The sequence below is a fragment of the Triturus cristatus genome, chromosome 6 (genome assembly GCF_964204655.1).
Source record: "Triturus cristatus chromosome 6, aTriCri1.1, whole genome shotgun sequence".
In the NCBI taxonomy this organism is placed as follows: domain Eukaryota; kingdom Metazoa; phylum Chordata; class Amphibia; order Caudata; family Salamandridae; genus Triturus; species Triturus cristatus.
The window spans coordinates 1,114,385,169-1,114,403,580 of NC_140589.1; the positions used below are offsets into that span (position 1 = coordinate 1,114,385,169).

An 18,412-nucleotide genomic window follows, 5' to 3' on the forward strand; every position below is an offset into this window, starting at 1 on the left:
AGCAGTCGGGTCATAAGGGCTACTGTGGAACATACTTTAAAGTGCGTGCTAATTATATTTACTGCTATATTCAATGTTTTAAGTTTGAAGGTGATTTTACTCATGTTTTCACCGGGAAAAATGAAAGTGGAGCCCGATAGTGCCTGATATGGGGCTGGTGCCCAAGGTCAGCTGTGAGATAAGGTGTACTGGAGAGGAGTAGTGGATAATCAAGCCTGTAAGGGAGTGCGCTGTAGAGTCCGGGGTCAGGTGGAGGTAGTAATGAAGAGGGATTCTCCCTGAAGGCTCGCACAGAGGGAGCCAGATAAGTGTCACTTGCCTGATACTCCCACCTCAGAAACCTCCGCTTCCCATCAAAGGAACATTACATGGAAAAAACACTTTTTGAGAGTGATAATATTTAGAAAGAGATTTGGAAAAGAGTGCGTTTTACTATCCCATGTAAGACTAAGAAGAGATAAAGGAGGGCCCTGAAGCAGGTCCGCCTAGACATATATGCTATAAATCGAGCCAGTAGTGGCCCACCCAAATGCACCCTTGGCCCACCGAAATAAAAATTCCTGGAGCCGGGCCTGGTGTGGTCTCTGGGATATAACAAGAGATACTCTGCAAAATGCTGTACTAACAAGCTGGCAACTATGACGAAAAACGAATTTCGCTTTAACGCTACAGGTTTTTAGTATTTTATCGCTGCAGTCACGCTCACAAAATTGCACACAAATGTTGGAGGTGCACGTGCAAAAAACGTCCGTTCCCTCAAATGCAGCACCGGATTTCAGGTGTCTTCCAATTGCCACAGCAGGAATCCTGGGCTTAAATTAATATTTTGTCTGTCGAAATGGGTGTTTATTGTCTCATTATTTTTTAAATCATTGTAACAAAAAGTGGAATATGGCAGGGCTGCAAATAAACACTGCTGTAAGGTGATATTTGCCTACTCTAACTGGCAGAACGTCGCTAAAACCTGCAGATGGAGATTTTGGCATATCGGTAATTATAGTGTCTCAAATTCTGAGCATGCGCAGTGTGCAAAAAAAAAACTACTCACTTTGCCCGTTTATTGCTCTTGATCACTAGAAAGAGGCTCGCTTGATTACTCGGAACTCGTCGATTGCTTGCTTAGGGAAAACTCAACAATCTTGCATCCACAAAATACGACTCCATTTAGTAGAGAAATGTCTCGGCAGCATTCAGATAAGGTGAGCGAATTTGTGTTTGGCTTCATGTTTATTTTTTCTGTATGCATTAGATTCTCCATCAGAATGTTTAACCCGCGTTTGAATTTAGTGTCTAAAATTCACTAATTTGCATAATAGAGCAAAAACACTAACGCGTTTCGAACTACTGTCGGCTGGTACCAGTTCAGTCACGATTCATTGTTCTTGTGAACACATTCACACATACGACATGCCATGCTTTCCGCATACCAAATACCATTTATACGTTATCAGCCCCTGCATGAATACTCCTTAACGGTTCACAAGTGTTCCTTTTGAAGAAGCCCAATTAGGTCAGGAAGAACCAGAAGCTGACGCTCGAAACACAGGTTATGTAAAATAATCTGTATTACTAATTGAACTCAGCAATTCCGACCCTATTTGCTTCAAAAGTAGATTTTTTGCAATGATCTAAATAAACACCATTGAATGTCTTTGGGCGTGTTTACACGCTGTATTTGTTGTTTCCAATTTATAACAAATAAGTGGAGAATAAATACGGCAAGAAAGAATCGGACAGCCCTGTAAAATTCTGGTCAGATGTAGGGAAGTCTTATGGCCAGTGTGTGTAATGTGTTTAGTTTAATCGGGGTGATCCATGGAAACGTTGATATTGACCAAAAAAACACAGCAAGTTTAGACGTAACGCCTTAACTTTTGTGACTTTTCAACCCTAATGCTGATCCATTGTTTGTCTATCTGGGGAACTTCACGTTTACGCCTCCGTAACTTTTTTCCATGTAAGGTATCCACACCAACTCTGTGCCCTTTTCCCCAACTTTATAAGGATTATAAGGTACCCGGGGTTTGTGGATTCCCATTGAGGGGACCGAGAAAATGGGCAAAATATACCTAGGTTCTTAGTGCCATTATTGGCAACATCCCCACCCACAGTCTGAGCATTCATTAATAAATAAATACACAAGACAACTTTTGTTATGGGAAAACATTGCTGCAGGTTTATTCCATACAAAAGTATGCAATAAGGTGGGTTATTTTACGGGCAATCCAAGGGCAGGCAGCTGTACCAACCCATGGTGCCCCGCCCGCCTGGTGAGCCAAGCACTGTGGGGAACCCAATCAGTGCTACACCTTTTGGCTGATCCTCCTCTGGATCACGTGACCTGTTGGTCCCTTATTACTCACGCCCTTTTCGGGGCGGAGTGTAGCAGGGCAAACCCCCGGTTGGTCAGGCCCCCAACCGCCCGAAGGACTAACGGGCCACCATCGCGGTTTTCCAGGAACCTGTCCTGAGGCTCCTGGTCTTTGGCTCTGGCACCCCTATTGTGCTGCACAAAGGTACCCTTACTGTACCCGTCTGCTGCAGAAGTACCCTTACTGTACCAGTCTGCTTCCAGATCGCCCTGTAACTCTGCCACAGCTCTGGAGGCAGCCCCCATCGCCACCAGAGCCCCCCACTAAACAGCTAATTTCTCACCTGCAACTATGGACTATGGTAATGCTCTCTTGTTTTCCATAGACAAAAACGTACTAAATAAGCTTCAGATTTTACAGAATACTGCGGCCAGAATGGTCCTGAATCTTCCATATAGAACATCTTCCGCTCCATGTTTGAAAGCCCTTCACTGGTTGCCGGTGAGAAAGCGAATTCTCTTCAAAGTCCTCTGACTTACGCATTAATATCTGTATGGGAAAGGCCCACAATACTGGTCTAAAAAGCTTCATTGGTATAAGCCTGAGAGGACATTTAGGTCCAGCACTGTGTCACTGCTCACTCCTTTCAGAATATATACAGCGAGACAAGGGGCAGATCTTTCTCGTATCTTGCGCCGTCTTCCTGGAACAAAATGCCCATATACCTACACTCCATCACTGTCCACAGCTGTTTCTGGTAGAATTTGAAGTCATGGCTGTTTGACCAGTAATATCTCTTCCTCTTGTTCAGAGCCGTCTGCAAGCGCCATGAGACTCTTCTGAGTGATATGTTTGCGCTATACAAATGCCCCAAAAACCCCCTGCTTTCTAGGACCTCCTGCATATCTAGTGGAACGTGTCCATGCCCACCTGTGACTAATGCGTTCCCATGTTTATCAACTTAACCTTAGGCGTACGCCTGGATGACCCGTGCCACCAAGACAGCTGTCTTCTCACTTGCCACCTCTCATTTGCAAGGCCAAGGGAACAAATCCATTCCCAATGGTGACAATGAACCCCATCTTTATCAAAGTAGCCTATAACATTAGCCTGAATCAGCTTGTGTCTGATGAAACCCAGACCCCTCGGGTTTGTGAACTTACGCCATGAACGGTTCACTCATTCAGGGATGTTCAACGGCCTCCTCTGACTTAGCCCTGTGCCACACTCTGCGGGGAATAATCTCAGACCTCCAGAGCTCACATTGACCCATGTATTTGCTGATCTCCCCTAAGTCAGCTTTCATGGCTTGTAAGAGTGACCTCCTCCCCATGGCAATGAGGTTGTTGCCCCCTAGGTGTATCACTAAGAAATTGGGGGAACCCCCCTGCACTTGCCATGCATCCCTTATTCCTTATGGCAATTTCGCCTGCTCACCTCCCTCTGTGGTGAAACCCCCCTAGGCATATCAGCTTAGTTAACCTGTCTGCCTTAATACAGTGCACAATGTCTGCAATATGGTGCCGTGCCTAACGTTACCCTTGAGGCTAATTTAGGCTCCCACCTCCTGCAACCTGTAGTTTCAATCCTCCAGTATTTTAAGTGCTTTAACACCATTTCCCCCCAATTTGTGGGACAGCATCACCCTTGTTAGATGACTGCTTCCACAACCAGCCTATCCACTGGGGCTGCCATGGCAGAGAATATTGTGCTTAACTGAAGCAACCCAAACCCTGCCCAAGAGCAGGGTGCCCCTACTCTGTTGCAGTTGCCCAGATATTTGAACCGGACCCTTTGGCTTGCTTAACTAAAGCTCGATCCCGTGACCCTTGGAGCTCAATCCCGCTATAGACCTGGTTCACTTGGTTATCCCTGGAATTATTACCCTCCACAAATTCAAGTCCGCTTTCAGCTTACCTTCTAATCACCTTAATATGCAGGGTGGGACATACCGACCCCACATGACCAGGGGGTCATGTGTATATCACCAATGATACTGTTAGAATCTAAGGTTCCCAGTTTCAAGTATTGCCGCAGCCCCCTTTTGAGGGTCTGCTGAGACCACACTGCCTCACAACACGTTACCCTGCTACCTCATGCAGCTCCATTAATGTCCTGGCATCCCTGAAAAAACACCTGACAGGATGAACTATATGATGAACCAGGAATAAGTGATAATTAGCACGTGTGTCCTCAATCCCTCCTGTTTTACAGAAATTACTCCTGTGCTGCTCCTTCTGAGGGGACTTGCCTTTTGCTTAACTGCCAGCACCATGTGCAGTCGCGACATTAAATGGGTAACATCCTGGTTTGTGCCCACCTTAATGTGCCATGTTGGGAGCAGCTAGGCACCCTACATACCTTGTTTCTTCAATTGTTGGGACAACAGCACCCTATGTTGGCTGCCAGCATTCCCAACCAGCCTGGCTAGTCCGGCTCTCCGGGCGAGGCATTAGAGCTTAACGGAAGCAACATGGAACATACCCTTGGTTCTAAGATGCACTTACTTCGCCATTGTCTGGAAAAAAAATCCTTTAAGCAGTGCAAATCATTTAATCACCACATCTGCAACAAAAGGGAGTACAAAAAGGTTTATTGTACATGCCAGGCTAATTCAGCTGGGAGAGTGATGTGCTATGAGCGAAGCACAAGTCAGTCTCAACTGACATACTCTTCAAGTCTACTTCTTATAATACTAATTTTGGCCTAGATCCATATTTAATACAATGTTCACAATAGAAAAAGCTTCCTGCTTTTCCGTTATGTCCCACCCAGATTACATACATTTATTTAAAGAACAGCTCTTTCTCTGTTTGTAACTTCTCATGCCAAACTAACAGACTACAATGGAAAACATTCTTGCTGCACTGAATTTCCTGTTAAATATCCTAGGCAGGACGTTCTCAGCTCGAATACAATGAAGAGGAAAAAACACTTAAACCAAACCGCATTGGGACCATTTTTTGAAAGCAGGCTATAGGTTATTTCCAGATACAATTGTGCAACTTTAACATGCACGTTTAAACAGCATTATACCGTTTTTCTGTCTTTACATAATATTTCACGGTGTGTGCACCTGACAGATAAAACTGAATAATTAGGTCCTAAATCTAAATTAGGGTTTCGATTCCTTTCACCATGTTGACCAGAGATTGCACAAACTATCTTGATTGCAAAACCCTAGTGAACCCCCTAATAGTGTCCCGTCCGGTTTGAAAGGGTATATGTATGTGCCCACTATTAGCGCCACCGCACCCTATCGTGGAGTGACAACTGACGCAGTCCACTCTGCAGCTGACCCTGTTGCTTAGTACAGCCCCTTAATGGCCTTGCCTGTCATTCAACGACCCTGGCAACATAATGGCCAGCAGCTTGGTGAAGAGGGATTTTGATCCCAGCGTACGAACCGGCTCATACTAGTTTGCACAGTCCCGGTTAGCCTAGGTGAATGTTCCCTCTCGGCCCTGTATGGGGCCTGTTTCACACTTAAAGAAATGCCTATTCTCTTGAATTTAGAGTGATGCAAGATTGAGCTGGCGGCTCCCATTTTTTACTCACGCCTGCATATACTAGGCTCAGAACACGGAACACTTGCACTGTGGTCCTTGGATTCCAGCCTGGCATTCCTATGTTTAACTATACCAATCGATAATGGCTCTACTTGATCATACTGACCGAAAGACACATCAACCCCACGGAGACACGGTGGGGATGCTAACCTGCCCCAAACTCTGCTGAAACAACAGCATGTGCAAGCTTGCGACAAACATCTGAAAAGCTGCCAACCAACAAACCATCCCCAGCACCCGGGGGGCATGCCGCCATTCCTTGGCCTGTACACTGACCGAGCTTAAGATTAATAATGGTGTATAAGGACCCATCCCTGAGCGCATGCTTGCAACACTATTCACTGCCTCACCCTAGTCAGTAAAACCATTTCAATTATTATTTCAATTAATTCTACTGTATATATGAATAAACTATTCACAGGCAGCTGGACATTTCACACGTTAGTAAATGTGAAACATTTTGGCTTTGTCCATCGAATTAAGCCAGTCACCACCGTAGGTGAAGTGTTACACTCCCAAACTTCTGCTAGTATACCAGGAAGCAGACAAGACAATATATATCAATACCTGCCCTTCCTTGAATACTGGGAATGCCAACAACTTTTGTCGTTTAGGCTGTGTCAAATTTGTTGCCAGCACCACCCTTCAGGCCCATGGAAATTGTGCTGAACTCTCGCTTACTACACTGCTGAGTGAGCCCCACTGTATGGTAGGTTGTGCCGTATAGAATTACCCACAGCACAATGCACTGTGTGCTCCTTACCCTATGCCCATCAAATTAAGCCAGTCACCACCCTCGGCGAAGTCTTGCCCTCCCAAACTCCTGCTAGTATACCAGGGAGCAGGCAAGACAGTGGGAACAGGAGGGCACCATCTGCCTGGTGCTCTCTGCTGCTGATTGCCCATAGCTAGCATAGCCCTTCTTTTCCCAATTAAAATTAAATTCAAAGGCTGGTAACTGCAATGCAACTTACTGGTACTAATTTTTATCACACTCACTGAGTGAAAGAATGATCTAGCTCCTTATGCACTGAACATTACAGATGGGGTTTGCAGCAGGCACATACCCCCATTGATACTTGCGGTGCACGCCTTAACCCACTGAGCTCTCTTCCAAACGGAAGCCTTTGCCCAAACAGAACTGCTGTTAAGGTAGCACAAAGAGTTTGTGTTCCTAGAGTGGAAATCTGCAGACCGATTGGACGGGAAAGCTTCAACTGCTCAAGCACTTAGATTGCAGGCAGCTACAATGTCCCTTCATCACTTTATGTGAACACCCTTATTAAAACAAGGAGACAGAAAATCAAGTGGCATTTAACTGGGCAAACTAATCCTAGGCATTCTCTACATTGTTATAAATGGAGTTTCTGGTTGGCTACGGTATGCACCTCAGCCTGGCCTAACCCACCACTCTAGTCAGGGGGAAGGGAGTACACATTTAAGCTACTGCCTGCTGACCCCCTAGGTAGCTACGCAGAACCTTTGGGCTTATCCCAAAGGCAGTGTAAATTTAATGTGCCAACCGCACACCCACAGTGTCACACTAGGCACACCACAAAGGAGTCTCCCTACAAGATGATCTAAATTATCCTTCATCTCCTCCATAAAAGAACATTTTGTTCCAACTGCCTATATTACACTGTGCTACCAAACCTTGTCATGACATCACAGGGATTACATATCTCACTAGGTCAATCGGGCCACCGTCCTACAGATCAGTTAGCACAACCCAGTAGTTACTGATAGGAACTGTACTTAGCATAACACATTAGGCATCAACTCAATCAACAGTGTACACTGGTAGCAGGGGGCATATCAAAAGTACCTTTTGCCCAACTTAGGCATCACAGCATTTGGCTTGTAAATTACTACTGTACAATGTACTGTGCTCGACCGATAAGAAAGGGGACGGAACTTGAGTGTTGTTCTTGCCCGCCACATTATTAAAGGCTGAAGGACGACATGGTGAAGGTGGGCGAGTGCACGGGCTAGAGGCCTACCGACACGCAGTTCTGTGCCCCAGACCAGACTCCAATCTGTTGTGCCACTTAAACGTCACTGCCCGCTCGTTGGTCCTCCGGGCAAAGGTTTGAACAGGTTCATCAGCATTTGTGACCATTTTATGACCATTTTATGAAGCAAAGACATCTTACAATCACAAGTATACTCGCTGAATATACTTTGTGTGACATTGCTGGTTACTCTTAAAGGCCGCTGAATGGCTGGCGCTGTGCGATGCTGACTCTCGGTTCACACTGAGTATTCCCTTAATGGTGCCCGCAGCCACTCCCTGCCCAGTGTCCCGTCACTTCCCCGTCGTTCAGACATTCCCTCGTGGCATCGTAACCTCCGAGTGGGAGGAGTGCCTGAGGCTGACCTGACCACAGTTGCTGGGGCTTCCCTCCCCCGCGCGCGAGAGGCTGATGGTGATAGTACGCTGGCTCTCTTCGCCCGGAGAGCTGTCGGTTGAAGAATTAAAAGGTTGGATCGCACTGAATTGACACACAACCCTGAATTTGACCCCATCTGGATGGCAATCATAGAAAAGCAAATGGTCCAGCGGTTGCACGGGGGCCGACGGGGCCACATACTTACCCTACCACTAGGATCAGCACATTCCGATGCACACTAATATTTCTTAGCTATAAAGATAAACTGCAGGCACGCCCTCGCAGCCGAGACGCCATGCTGCCAAGCCGTAGTGCAGTGTACAGTGCAGCTGGGACGACTGAGATTATTAGGCAAGCTCGGTCTGTGTGATTAGGGAAAGGTACTTCCGCCAACCTGTAGCACGTTAGCACCCGCCAGTGCTGCTTAGCATATATTCCACTAGTGCGAGCCCAGCCGCTCCTATGCCGAAAGCGTGTCCCTCCATTCACCCCACGCCTGATAGCGCCAGGCCAGACCTGCCCAAATACCCGTACACGGGGACAGCCGGTCCTAAAAGGCACTGCCAGGAGACCATAGAAACCGCGCCTAAGGGGGTCACACTCACCGATAGCTGCCCGGAGTGGCCGCATCTGGTCCCGAAAGCCTTTGTCACCTGGGACCCTTCTCACTCTGCCCCCCCTTCCGTACGTGGGAAGTCATACGTGGCAGGGGTCCTCACCTGATGCTGACTGAGGGCCCGGTTTACGTCTGTACTCAACAGCCCTGTCACCTCTGCTCCTGAACTCCGGCGAGGTGTTCACTTGTTGGAACCGGATTGGGGGTGGGGGTGCCAACTCTCAGAATCTCAGGGGACCGTACCACTGGGGGGGTTCCAGGCCCCCCGGCGGATACCAGCCCAGGCAATGGCCGGGCGCTCGCCGAGTTGGGGGGTGGCAATGCATGGACTAACCTAACCGTAAAATGCAGCTCCTGGACCCGACAAGACGGCGTGGAGGAATGCGGCCAAAAGAGAACACATTGGCCCGTATGGGGGTCGAACCCGCGACCTGGGTGTGACTAGCCCACGCTCTACCAGCGGAGCTAACCAGCCTCCATTGCGACCCCCCTCCACATTTCCCCCAAGGCCGCTTCTTCGCAGTGCATAGGAATAGGACAGCTGCAGAGCTGTTGCGGGGTACACATTTAGTGACTGCCCCAAACCGGGTACCCATAAAGCAGGTGAGCGAGGGGAGGAGGTATAGCACCGGCCAATTCCATGGACAACTGCCTGTGATTTTAAAACCCATATCACCCGCCCTGGCCTGCAATGCCGTCTCTTCTCTGCCTCAGTGCACACAACTGCTGCTCTATGCAGGGGACGGGAGTGCACATGCAGACTCACCTCCAACTCCCCTAACAAATGCCCGGCGCAGCTCCCGACGCGACTCCTGATGGAGTGTCTGGCGCAAAGAGGACGCCAGAGAGGTGGGGGAGGTATAAGTACCCTCCCCCGACCTCTGTGCGCCGGTAGTGATGCGCCTAGCGCGCCAAGGCAAAGGACTCTTAGCCTGAATCCAACCCTTAGACCAGTAGGGGTGGCGGTTGTGCCCAAATGGCACTAAAGGGCCGCCCTTTTAGGTGTCCCCCTGTGGGGGCCACGGGCTGCTGCATTTTGAGGAGAGAAATGGTGAAAAAAGTGCTGCACAAGAAAGTTTTGGTTTTGTTTTGTGTTCTAAAACTGTTATCAATGAAAGGTTTGCTGTGCTAAAATCACAACATTTCCAGCTTTCAGGAAGAAGTAGAGCAAAATCAAAAGAACCATTTTTACCACTTTTTTTTTTTTAAGCAGGTTGCCAATTTTTTCAATTTTCGTGCTTTCATCCTACTTCCAGTTTGTCATGGAAACCTATGTGGGACCACAGTAAGCTATACATTTCTGAAAAGTAGACACAAATCTGAATTCAGCAAGTAGGTATTTGTATAGATTCCTCAAGGTTTTCCCAAAGAACCCAACTGTTGAAATAAACATATTAAAAATTAATAGGAAAACAAACAGCCATTTGTAACAGTGTTTTCATCTCTAATTTCTTATCACTGTGGCTGATTTACAAAAGCAGTATACTGTTAAGTTCGCTAGACCTTTTTGGTAGCATTGCTATATAGGGTTTGTAAGTTCTCTAAGAACCTGAGGTACTGAGTCAACAACTGAGGTGCGCCTTAAAATTATTTTCCATTGTGTACTTAGTATGGAATAATTCATATGGTACAATATAAAATGTGAAAAATGGATATGAAGGAAGTCTGTTTTCCTGAAATGTACACATTATACTGAGTTTAGGAGCAGTAGTTATTTGTACATATCTGAATGTATGGGTACCCATGCTATCGTGATTCAGTGGGCAACTTGCAAAATGTCTTCTTTCTTGCACATTGGCTTACATTTGGAAGACAGAAGTGCAGAGAAATTCAGTTGATAATAATACATGTTCCAGTAGTCTGTGTTCCCACACCTCTCCTGATTAAAACAGTACCCCACTTGCGTGTCTGAGCCTAGCGCCTTTTAAACAAAACTCCCTAAAACGCAACCTGGAGATAACACATTTCGCCCAACACATTTCGCCCATTAGAATCCATGCTTATTTTACAATGTGGGCAGCTGCAGATTTTAGGCCCTAGCTTAGCCACCACCTAGACACACTGGGAAGTCCAGGGTGGTGTAACTCTCAGAATGTTTCCTTACATCAGTCGTAGCATACTTGAAACATTACCTACAAATACACATTTTCTTTAAATTTCTGTGAGGGGCTGGTTCACAAGGCTCTAGCGCACCCTGAGGGGAGCATGGCAGCCGGAAGCTAACGGTCGAAGCTCCCTGGCGTGCGAGTACGTACCTCTCCCAGATTTTTCCCATGAAGCATTCTTAGTGTTTCCCCCCCCCCCCCCCCCCCTCCCCCCCATCCCTCGTTCCCTCTTAGCTTAGCCCTGGAATTTTGACTCCCTCTTTTTTTTTTTTTTTTTTTTTTTACCTTTGTGGTTCCTTTTTTGTTCTGAATGGTGCCCGACCCTTGGAACGGAACGGCTGCGCCACGGAACCCGCTCTGCTGCGGTCTGCTGGTGCGGCGAGGGAGTGGAGACGCTGGTGTGCTTTCCGCTTGTGGGTCCGGGTCTTCACAGGCCAAGTCAACACCTGCGACTACGTCGCAGTGAGGAGCGGGGATCGGAGTCAGGAGAGTGTGGTGGGATGCCGGAAGGAGGTGAGGTGTTCTGCTCCTTTCCCCGCGGAATGTACCTCTGCGAACTGTGATGGTAAGAGGTCTGCTCGCTGTTCTTTTGGGGACCCAGTGAATCCGGCGAACTTTCCGTTGTTATTGATAGCGTCAAGTGGGGCGCCTAGTGGGCAGGAGGGTCCAGTTGGGGCTGCGCAGTTGGTTGGAGCTCTGAATTATATAGAGAGTAGTGACGTTTTGCCCACCAGCTGTGCCAATAATAATCCAAGAGTTTGCAGATACACTCTACGCACCAGGGCTATTAAGCTCGATTTGGGCACCGACCTGACTTGTGTTCTACCTCCGACTGGGGAGGTTAGGGCTACTGCCAGGGCTATTGCTAGGCAGGGCAAAGGTAAAATCACCATTACGGAAACCACTCTCCTAGTTAGTGGAAAAGAGAGAGGAAAGGTGAAGAAAGTACCTACCTCTAAAGTTAAAATCACACCCTCCCTCAAGACATATTATAAGGTACTATCTACTCCTACAACAAGGGGGCCCAATAAAGGAAGTTTGGCTATTAACAGTATGCAGACCCCTGTTTTATCCAAGTCAGTGAATAAAAACGCATGAATGGGGGCTGAGACAGCTGAGTCAGCTGAGTTAGCCGAATCAACAGAAACAACAGATATGGATAAAATTGCAAAAACTGTAAAAACAATAGAAGCTACAGTGGAGCAACGTTCGGTTATCTTGGTACCTCCAATAGATTTGCGATCCTGGATGTCCAAGAGGGGGAGTTGGGTGTCTCCTCTACTCCTGAGAAGGCAGATGTTTTGCCTGTAACACCCCCTGTCGTAGAACCCCTTGGCCCTGGGATCAGGTCATTAGCAGAAATCTTATTGGCCCTAAAGGAGGATATTGGGAAAGATTTACAGTTTCGGAAACCAATCAAGCTGCGATCCAAGACTCCTGCGAGGTATTAGCCCAGAAGCTAGAAGTTCTTGAATCTGAAATACCTAAGATCAAGGAAACACTACATATATCTTCAATACAATTGGATAAATTAGCCCTTCAAAATAGTGACCTGAAAGATGATGTAGAGCGTCTTGAAAACAACACGAGAAAAAACAACCTGAGATTGTTAAATATCCCAGAAGATGTGGAAGGAACTGATTTACTAAAAGCTTTGTGATATCGCTCCTAAATGATACTATCTTGAAAGATTCTCCGGAGTTAAATCTGATTAATGATATCCAACGGGTCCATCGGGATCCATTCAGGAGGAACACTGCAAAACAGAAACCGAGGAAAATTTTAGTAAATTTTCTTACATACACCATTAAAGAAAAGATTTTATCCTTCGCTCTGAAAGAGGGTGCGATTAAAAGCAACTCCTCCATCAATGAGTTTATGTTCATGATTAGATCGGACATCTCACATATAACGTCAATAAAACAATGGGAACTTGGTAAAAGAATGGCAGTCCTTAACTCACTGGGGGCTAAGACACAACTGAAATTTCTGGCGTCTCTCCGTATCATGTGGAATAACCATATGCATAATTTACGCAAAATTGAGGAGCTAGATGCCCTTATTGATAAAATAAGAAATGGGAGCGGGGTGTAAGTGGAGGGGGGATAGTTAAAGTAAAGATGGGAACTCTGGGAGGGGTTTGGTTGAATACACAAAGTAAAACTTTCTAAATACCACGCCTAGGGGATTGAGATCATAAGGGCCTATGCCCAGAGTAGAGGGGGTTCCCCAGGAGAGTGTAGGGGTTGAGGGGTCACGAGGGCAGGGGGGGAGAGGGGGAGAGGGTGGGGGGAGCACGGGTGGGGTTGCAGTGGAAGAAAAACAAAAAAAATCCTCAATCTCTTTATATTATTAAAATAAACTCACAATTAAAGCGTCTGTGTAAAGTTCTGACATCAGGGGGACGTAGTAGCCCTAATGAGTAGTGAAATAAAATTTGTCTTGTGGAATGTCAATGGATTGAGATGTCCACGTAGATAAAGATTGGTTATGAAATATCTTCAACAATCATCTGCTCAAGTCTGTCTTTTACAAGAAACCCATCTGAGTCACCCAGAAAGCCGAGCCATTTTCGCCAAATACCATTGGGTAGACTACTTTTGTTCTTCTGAACAGGCAGCGCATTATAAAGGGGTGGCTAGTTCAATTAAATCAGGAGCAAGAGGTATTATTAAATCATTATCAACTGATCAGACAGGGAGTGGCTCATCGCTCAGTTAGAGATCAGAGGGATTGAGTTAACCGTAGTGTCATTTTATGGTCCCAATACTCATGATCCGACACTCATCTGTAAGATGCAGTCTAAATTAATGGAAGCTACTTCCCCTATAATAATTGGTGGTGACTTGAACGTCCTTTTTGACCCTCTACGGGATAGATCAAGTCAGAGTCATTTTGTTGGTGCCCCTCGAACTCGTCGGGCAATGACTAATATGATTCACGACCTAGGGCTTCCTGATGCGTGGAGGGCCAAGATGGGTGATAAACCAGGTTTTACTTATTTTAGCAAGAAGCACGGTCATTCATCTAGAATTGACTATGTCCTGATTGACAGGATGAGTTTAGAAAATCTTTCTGAAATCTCTGTTCTTCCTAGCATCTTATCAGAACATGCCCCTATGTCTTTTACCTATCTTGGGAAGGGATATAGCCTCAGGCCTAGATGGACCTTGACAAGGGCTATGTTGTCTAATGAGGAAATAGTCAGGGCAATTAAATCTTCCACCCTGGATTAGTTCCCTATCAATATTGGATCAACATCTTTAGACTACGTTTGGGAAGCCTTTAAAGCCCATATGCGAGGTCAGTTACATAGTCTGATCTGCTCAAAAAACAGGGAGGGGGCTCAAGAGCTCCATGAGTTGGAAGGAGAAATTGCTAAGTTAGAGGTTGAAAGGATAAGATACTCTCAGGAGCACCCCGAAAGACTGACTCAAGTTCTCAGTGACTTAGATCGTCTTCGTCAGGAATATAGGGGCAAACTAGATTTTAAGGTGAAGGCCCAGTGGGTATCTCATAATATGGAAAATGTTGAATATGGTGAAAAGGCGGGTGCACTCCTTGCGTGGAAGGCAAGAACTGACCGAGTCAAAAATAACATCAGTGAATTAATTATAGATGAGAGTGGGGCGTCCTCTTGTAAATTAGAGGATATGCAAACCTGCCTCCTCTCCCTGTTTTCAAAATTGTATAGAGAGGAGATTTCACCTAGCTCTGAAAATATCCAAAAATGGTTAAGGCGTAAAGATTTACCTCAATTAACAGAAGGTAGCCGAGATTGTCTCGATGCCCCCATAACATAGAGCGAGATAAGAATTCACATTAATAAGATCAAGAAGAATAAAGCTGTGGGAACTGACGCGCTTCCTGGTGAGGTGTATAAACTCCTCTAGGACGAGCTTGCCCCGAGACTATGTGAACTGTTTAATTATATATACAGCCGGGAAGGCAAGGTCCCCAAGTCATGGAAGGAGGCTGCAATCATACTTATTCTGAAGCCAGGGAAGGATCCACTCAAAGTGGACTCGTAAAGACCAATCTCCCTGCTGAATGCAGACTATAAGATCTTTATGAGCATTTTGGCAGGGAGGTTGGTCAAGGTGGCACTGCAACTGATTAATTCTGACCAGAAGGGCTTCATCCCAGGAAGGTATATTCAGGAGCAGACGCTCCAACTGATTGGTATTATAGACCTGGCGGTGGCTCGGTTGAGACCCTTGGCTGTAGCAGCTTTTGATGCAGCCAAGGCTTTCAACCGAGTCTGTTGGGCTTTCCTCTGGGAGGTACTGAGGGTAATGGGCTTTGGACCCATTTTTATTCAGACTCTGATCAGTTGTTACCAGGGAGCCTCGGTGGTAATTCTGTTAAACGGAATGTTAACAGCAAGTTTCACTATATCCAGGGGAACAAGGCAGGGTTGTCCCATCTCGCCCCTGCTGTTCGATTTATATATAGAGCCCCTGGCTCAAGCTCTAAGACAGGATGAACTAATTACCCCCTTTAGCTTCCACCAATATAGTAGTAAACTAGCTCTATATGCAGACGATCTGCTATTATATCCCAACAATCCAGTGGAGGTAATACCGAGGGCGGAAGCCCTTTTGGAGGAATTTGGTTTGTATTCTGGATATCTTGCTAACTCTTCTAAAACAGAGATGATGTGCTGGAACATAAATAATTGGGAAGACAGACTGAGCAAACAATTTAGGTATCTGGGAATCAGTATAGTTAACCGTCTTGATGATATACCCCTGATTAATATTAAAAAGGTGGCTAAAGAGGTTGACCACCTCTTCGCTAGATGGAAAAACCTCCTGCTGACTATTTATGGTAAGGTCAATCTAGTTAAGATGGTCATTTTACCTAAGTTAACATATCTTTTTAACACTATCCCCCTAGACTTCCCTAGTAAGGAAATCAGTAAAACCCAAGGCAAAATAGGTAGTTTCATCTGGTCCAATAAGAGTGCAAGACTTTCTTGGAAGAAGCTGAGACGTAAGTTGCTGAAAGGGGGTCTCGCTCTTCCGGATATTGCCTGGTACACTTTAGCGTTTCAATTTAAAAACATTCAGATGTTGTTGACAATACCCGAGGAAACTAATTGGGGGAAGATATTGAGAGAAATGGCCATATTGGAGGGTGGGGGTGAAGGGTTTTTATACAAATTTGGCACACCAAGGTTTTAAAAAAAAAGTTTGCTTGAAAGTTTTAAGAGCAGCTCTTAATGTGTGGTACAGGGTTAGAAGTAGATGGGGAATTGGGTATTATTCTGAATTTGCCCCTATTTGGGATTCCCCTGGGACGCCAGTATGCCTAGATGATAGTCTTGCGCTTCCAATCAAAAGGGCTGGCATCCTGATTTGGTCGGACCTTGTACCCTCGGACGGAGTTCTTCCTGGGGATTTATTAAGAATAAAAATAGGTAACTCCTTTTCCAAATTTAAATACTTACTATTGGCCTCTTGGTATGCAGCTGAAAAGGAGTCAATATGTGGAGACTTGGAAATCGAGCTTACCCTCAAAAACTCAAAGCCTAACATGAAGGAGGTAGCTCACTGGTACAAGAAACTCCTTGATACAGATGTCGCAGAACTCCTTCCACAGTATGCTACTTGGAATCAGTCACCCTTGGACTCTAAAGCAGAAGAATTATATGATTTATCACTGCAAACCCTATATACGTTTGTTAAACTGGCATCCTTAAAAAAGAATCATTTTTTTGTAGTTAATAGACTTTATTATACACCCGTGAAAATTGCGAGATTTGCTCCTTTAGCTTCCCCTAAATGTCCGAGATGTGACTTTCAATAGTAATTTTTGGTATGGATTTTGAGGCGACGTATTTTCTGCGGCCAACGCAAAGAGGATTGTTACTATATCTAATTCTTGTTGCCCGGAGGGAGATATGTAAACTTTGGAAAGACCCACATCCCCCACTGTACGAAGACTGGTTGAAGGCAGCATTCGCCTTGGCACGCCTGGATCAGGGCTATTTAAATGATGACAGTTCTAATATCTGGTCTCAGTTTGTATCATGGGGTAGAGAGATGAGGCTGGTCAGATAACCCCGATCCTATGATTACATCAAGCTTCGTACAAAGAAGCTGGCCTGGTTAGGCCTAAAGCCAATGCAGTTGCAGAAGCCTGGGGTGCTCGGGTCCAGAAGACGGCTTCCAGCTAAAGTTGCAGACGCTGAATGGTGAGATGATGATTAAATAAATAAATAAATACATTTCTTTGAGAAGAAAGTTCTTGTATCCATGGGGAGCCACAAATGTCCTACTACACACCATTCCCCAACATCTAGTGATAAAAGGGTACCTCACTTGTGTGGGTGTGTCTAGCGCCAGTTATAGGAGATGGCCCAAAACACAATATGGAGACTTCAACATTTCTTATCATAAAACATGAGCTTATGGGTAGCAGCAATATTTGGACTTGGGTTCAGCGACCACACAAGGAAACCTACGAAACACAGCCATTTCTAAAAAGTAAACACATGGGGCGTCCAAGATGGTGTGCCTTGCATAGATCCCACAAACGTTTCTTACCCACTGTGCACTGCAAGCCCAAACTTTGCCTACAATTTAAAATTTTCCATGCATTTCTGTGATGTATAGCTATGGAATCTGCAGGGATCCACAAAATTTCTTCCACCAATCGTTCCCCCCCACTTGTCCTGATTAAAATGCTACCCCACTTTTGTGACTGAGATTCCTGCCTGCAGCAGGAAAAGATCAAACCAGAATTAATGTGAGTCCCCCAGCGAGGACACACCGCGTTGGACTCCCTTGGTGTCTAGTTTTTCAGAAAAGTCAGGGTTTACTAGGTTTCCCTGGGTGTCAGTCCAACCCGGGCCTAAATACTGCTTCTTTCACTATTGCCAATTTCTCCATGGTCCAATTTGGGGCCTTTTGTGTTTCAAATGTTAGCATCAGCCACACACGTGGGGTACTGTTTTGTATCGGGACAGGCGGGGAACGCTGGTTGGCTAAAAATCCAAAGTTCTCCACAGTCGAGCTTATCTTCACAGTAATGGGAGAAACATATATGATGTTAGGTCAACTTTGAGGTTTGCAGGGCATTGTGGGAAAACATTGTGGGATCCATGCAAGGCACACCTGGAGTCCCCTGGGTGTCTATGAAAATGGCTGGGTTTAGTTGTTTCCTTTGGTGGCAAAGCACAGACCCGAATAGTGCAATCATTCACCGTGGCAAGTAGGAGGAAGTTTGGATTTACTCCTATTCTGCTGGTCCATATGTCAAAACTGTGGCCAAAAGAATGAAAATTTCCTCTTGACTTGGGACTGGGAATCTGTTCCCCAGGTGGGTAGAAAGACTGTTGGGGTGTTAGGGCTGGAGGATAGGCCCAACACCAGGGTGTTCCATCAACACATGATATTATTTTTCTACAACAAGA

The 18,412-nt window shown here is 45.9% G+C and overlaps 1 protein-coding gene across 3 annotated transcripts in view; it reads left to right on the forward strand.

Annotated features, from left to right (window-relative positions):
- Positions 1–1,059: 1,059 nt before the first annotated feature.
- The window catches only part of LOC146821043 (uncharacterized), a 366,698-nt gene continuing 349,345 nt past the window's right edge, over positions 1,060–18,412 (forward strand). The window contains exon 1 of one of the 3 annotated variants that reach the window (XM_085611974.1): positions 1,060–1,199. In XM_085611974.1, coding sequence (XP_085468100.1) covers positions 1,176–1,199 — 24 coding nt within the window. In that variant the 5' untranslated portion in view covers positions 1,060–1,175. The remainder of the gene's footprint in view (positions 1,200–18,412) is intronic. The other 2 variants (XM_085611976.1, XM_085611975.1) reach the window with 2 other exon arrangements.